The 5,265-nt window shown below is 52.3% G+C and overlaps 1 protein-coding gene across 1 annotated transcript; it reads left to right on the top strand.

Moving 5' to 3' along the window:
- The first annotated feature begins 4,037 nt into the window (after positions 1-4,037).
- LOC142490631 (uncharacterized) lies at positions 4,038-4,463 on the top strand. The gene has a single exon (XM_075593049.1). The coding sequence runs from the start codon at positions 4,038-4,040 to the stop codon at positions 4,461-4,463; it is 426 nt and encodes a 141-aa protein (XP_075449164.1).
- Positions 4,464-5,265: the final 802 nt, after the last annotated feature.

The following is a 5,265-nucleotide window of genomic DNA, read 5'->3' as shown; positions in this document are numbered from 1 at the left end:
TGCGTCTCCAGAGGGAGTGGTGTAAGGTTCCGCGGTGGCCCGACAGTATAGGGCGCTGCCATGTTTATTGCGCAACAGTAAGGGCACTGTCAGAACAGAGAGGTCGCGCATGTGCAATGCAAGCACGCGAACAGCTGGCCAATAAGATAGATGCTCAGCCAGTAACTACAACTCCCAGGAGCCTTAGCGGAGTCACCTGATGCCAGGGAGCCAATAGGAGGGCTGGATTCATGGGAGGCAGGAAATGGAAGCGTGGGGGAGAGGCCACGCTAGCCAGAGGGCACCGGAGGAGCAGGGAAGGAGGTAGTGTGTGTGCAGGGGGTCCATGACCCACCTGCATAGGTTAGATCTTCCCTGAGGGTCCAAATAGATTCCCTGAGTCACCATAGGTTGTGGAATGCAGGGAAGCCCTATAGTGATAGTGACATCATCCCCTTACTGAATAAACAGCTAGGGACAAAGTGTGCTGAGTTGCGGTTGTTGCAGTCATCTGGGACCAGGTTGCTGAGCATCGTGACATCAGACCAACTGCGCTGGATCGGCGGATCCTTTTTGAAGTTGTCACCGGTCACCAGAGTGACCTGGAAGGTATTTAAATAAAGTGCACCAACACCGGTCAACAGGCACTGATCCTGCCTTAGGGAACACTCTTTGGGGACACTAAGTGGAGTGGCCAAAGGACTGAGCCTTTATACAAATACAGTACATGGACACGGTGTGGGGCACGCGGTGACAGGACAGAGACATTACTCCTTATGAGAGTGGCCGAGCCACTTGCGTTATAAGTATAGTATAAGTTAATGACTGTGTTATTGCCATATAAAGTGATAAGGGATATTCTGTGCGTTACAGTAAAACAGTTCAAAGCATATGTGTGTTGCGATGGTTCTTGCCCAGGGTACTCTTACATGATGGGGATCCTGGGTTAGTGGAGGCGCTGCCGCTAAGATAAGTGTTACCCCAGGCTCCCAGTTAAGCAGAGGCTCAGATCTCCTGGAGCCACAGGTGTGTGCAGTACCCGTAGCCTCTCTAGAGCGTAGGAAAGAGGGCTACATTTGGAGGCGCTGCTGAGATTCAGACCTGGGGTGCCCTATAATTTTTTTTCTCAACTGTGCTATATTTTGTTCTGCCATGTTTGTGCCCTCACAGCCCGAGGTGCGTAAGTGGGCCCAGCGGCATGAAATCCCCCTGACCTGTGCCCTTGCCATTGGACACGAACCCGCCGCCATCTCCCTGGGCACGGTGACTGATCAAGTAAGGAAGCTTCCGTTCCTGGACACTGCCCGAGTGCAAGACCATCACTATGACAGGGAGCATAACTGGCAAAAAATATTATTCGTTACAGACCGGGATATATGCCCTGAAGCCATTCCCTCAGAATGAATCCTTCTCGACGCTCCCGGCATTCATTGCCCGCTAGTAAAGGTGGACCACGCCGAACCCCTAGCTGCGTCCACACCACAGAGGGGTTATCCTGGCCCATCAAGCACAGTCACGACCAACCCTTTCCGTACCCCTGAGAGCAGTTTGAACCCCCGATGGCCTGCTGCAATGGGTCTAGGCGCTTCGTTCACCCCCTCTGCCACTAGGCCAGTGCTAAGTAGAGCCAGCATGTCTAGACTGGATGCCTACTCCCCTACTGGCAATAGTCTGCCTGATAACGTGTCTCTCCCTGTGCTAGCAGAAGCCATACACCACTCCACACAATCCCATCAATACCGGAAGCAGAAGGCGTTCTCCGGTGACAAACCAACTCCACTGGGAGAAGTCGGTTTTGAAGAGTGGTTGGATCATACGGAACAGGTACTTCCTGAGTGGTCCTGCACGGATGCCATGCGAAGGCAGTGCATAATCAAATGCCTGCGACCCCCAGCTTTACGCACTGTTACCAGGACGATTATCCGGATGCCAATACGGCTGGCATCATCTACGCCCTTACCAAAGCTTATGGGATCCCAGTGGACGCATTTACACTGATGGCCAAGTTTCATACTCTGGCTGAAAAGGAGGGAGAGATGGTGTCTGATTTTCTTAGGCGTCTACATTTGGACCTGTGGACCCTGGTAAGGAGGCAGGTGGTGCAAAAGGTGGATACTGACGGACTGCGCACCACACAATTATTGAGGGGACTTCTTCCACTGCATCGGTATCCGTGCGCATCAGTGGTTACCTAGTGCCCGGACAAGCTCTGATGTTTGATGACCTGATGGATCGAGTGCAGGCACATGAGACTGTGCTGTTGGGAAGTGACTTGACCCCGGGAAAGAAGACGGGGGTAGTTGTCAAAGAAGCTAAGAAGTCAGAAGCTAAAATTGAGGCGCCAGCGGATGTGAACCCAGAGAAGGAGGACTTCTAAGAACCTGCAGTTGGCCGAGAGTGCCCCGCGCCCGGGCGAACATCACCAACCTTCCGAGATAGCCCCGCCTGCAGCCACCTCCAGTGTTACGCCTGCGGAAAGATGGGGCATATTCGAGCCCCTCCCAACGAAGAACGGCACCCGACCGGCCAAGTCCATGCTGTGCCCTCCTCAAACCAGTGAAGCGATGGGCCCGTCCCCGATGAATAGCCGAATTGGACCGGCGGCCATCTCAGTGCCTCAGCACTGATGGATACTGGATCCCAGATGACCATAGTGTATCGACCCTTCTATGATCAACATCTGCATCGGCTGCCACTACTATCCGCCGACACCCTGAGGTTGAGAGGGCTGAGCCATGAAGACTACCCTATTGATGGAGTGGTTAAAGTACACCTGGATATCCCACAGGCAAGCATCATCCCATGGAGGTGGAAGCTTTAGTGTGCCCAGAACCCCAGGAACATCCCAGCGCTCCTACAATCATGGGGACCAATACAGACATCGTCCAAGCAGTGATCCGCATGTATTTGCAGGAAGCAGGTGAACTACCGTTGCTGGCTCTTGCTGCTTGCCCGGTGTTACAAGAGGCTTGCGGTAGAATTGCGACCGAAGAAGAACATGGGATGTTGCAATCAAGAGTGAGGGGTGACCGAGATTCCTCCTGGAGCAGGAAAAATGATGGTTGCAACGTGTCATTATCCCGCCAGACGTCCGGAGGATCGACTATTCTCGTTGGAAAGCACGGCACTTGATGACCAGCGACTCGGCTATGAGGTGTTGGCCACGGTGAAGAAGTGGACGGGAAGAATCCCATCCAGAACTCAAGTATACGTGAGAAACCTCTCTCTTTACCCCATGCGCATTGATCATCGGCAGCAGCTGGGTCGAATCTACCTGGTGACCCCTGAGAGGAAGGCAGAAGGTAGACGCCCGGTGGCCACCGTTCATACAGTAACTCCAAAGTTGGCGTTCGACTTCGGAGACTCGCTGTTGTCAGAGGAATGGAAGGGGAGATTGCAGACCAAGCTGGAAACTCGGCTGGAGGTGTTTTCCACAAGTGATATGGACGTGGGGTGCAGTCGCAGCCCCCGCCATACCATTCGACTGAATGATACAATGCCGTTCCGCGAACGGTCTCGTCGCATAGCACCCCGAGATGTGGAAGAGGTGAGAAGGCTATTAGCTGAAATGGAGGAAGCTGGGATTGTTCAAGGATCACGAAGTCCCTATGCCTCGCCTATTGTGGTAGTACACAAAAAGAATGGGACCGTACGTCTATGTGTGGACTATAGGACGTTGAACAATCGTACTGTACCTGAACAGTACCCCCTCCCACGAATCGAAGATCTCCTGAACGCCTTGTCTGGGAGCAAGTGGTGCAGCGTGCTGGATTTGAGGTCTGGGTACTATCAGGTACCCATGGATTTGGAATATCAAGAGAGAACAGCGTTCATCTGCCCGCTAGGTTTCTACCAGTTCACGTGCATGCCGCAGGGGATATGTGGAGCCCCCGAAACCTTTCAGCGGTTGATGGAAAAGACGCTGGGGGACATGAACCCACAAGAATGCCTGGTGTAACCTGGATGACATTAGAGTGTTCGGGAAAACCCTGGAGGAACACGAGGAGCGGTTGTTAAAGGTGCTGGATCGACTCCGACAGGAGGGGCTTAAGCTGTCTATGGACAAATGCAAGTTCTGCCGCACGTCCGTGACATATGTGGGCCATATTGTATCAGCCGAAGGGATATCAATTGATCCGGGGAAGATAGAGGCGGTAGTGAATTGGCCCAGACCCAACAATGTCCAGGAACTACGGTCCTTCCTGCGGTTTTGCGGTTACTACTGTCAATTTGTGGAAGGTTACTCAAGCAAAGCTAAAATCCTGAATAACCTATTAAAGATTTATCCTGAAGACCCAGGAAGGAAAGATACCACTGCACAAACACCCTTTGGGGAGAAATGGACCCCTGCCAGGGAAAAAGCGTTCTTGGGGCTGAAAACCAATCTAACACAAGCCCCGGTGTTGGCCTATGCCGATCCCGATCGAGAATACGTTCTGCACGTGGATGCCAGCTTCAACGGCTTGGGGGCAGTGTTACATTAGAAACATGATACTGGACTCCGACCGGTGGCATATGCTAGTCGAAGCTTGACCCCAAGAGAACAGAACTATCCAGTCCACAAGTTGGAGTTTCTAGTCCTTAAGTGGGCTATGGTGGACAAGCTACATGACTATTTGTATGGGGTACAGTTCAAAGTCATGACTGACAACAACCCAATGACCTACATCAATACGTCCGCCAAATTGGATGCGACGGGTCACCGGTGGTTAGCAGCGCTGGCTAACCGGTTCAATCTTAAGTACAAACCTGGGCCCCTCCAACGTAGGGGCAGATGCTCTGTCGGGAATGTCCGGGGCTCCATCCTACTACTGATGAAGAAGTGTGGGAAGAGATTCTGGGACCTGGCATACGTGCACTATGTTCTCTAGCGGCAGTGGTCAATGGTCAAGTGACTCGCTAGGGTGTCAATCCCGGGCAGTCCCTAGAGCGTACCGACGTCCGTAAGGAATGAATATCACGGAGGATAAGATCATTTCATGGAAGGACTTGGTGCAATATCAGATTCAAGACCCAGTGGTGGAACTAGCTCGTCAAGCCTTGCAACAAGAGAATCCTTCCCTACTTAAGCAAGCCCCCAGAGAATTGGTGAAACTATTAATGAAGGAGTTCGCAAAATTCAAACTGGACAACTGGCTACTGTATCGGGTCATACCGTACCATAATCATCCCAACCGGCGACAGTTATTTTTGCCTCAAATCCTAAGAAACATGGTTCTCCGGGCGCTACATGATGATCATGGCCATCTGGGCGTTGACAAAACGTTCGGTTACTTCGTGACCGGT

Source organism: Ascaphus truei, chromosome 3 (genome assembly GCF_040206685.1).
Source record: "Ascaphus truei isolate aAscTru1 chromosome 3, aAscTru1.hap1, whole genome shotgun sequence".
Classification (NCBI taxonomy): Eukaryota; Metazoa; Chordata; class Amphibia; order Anura; family Ascaphidae; genus Ascaphus; species Ascaphus truei.
Note: the sequence above shows the minus strand (reverse complement) of the source record. Positions and strands in the feature narration are given on the sequence as shown.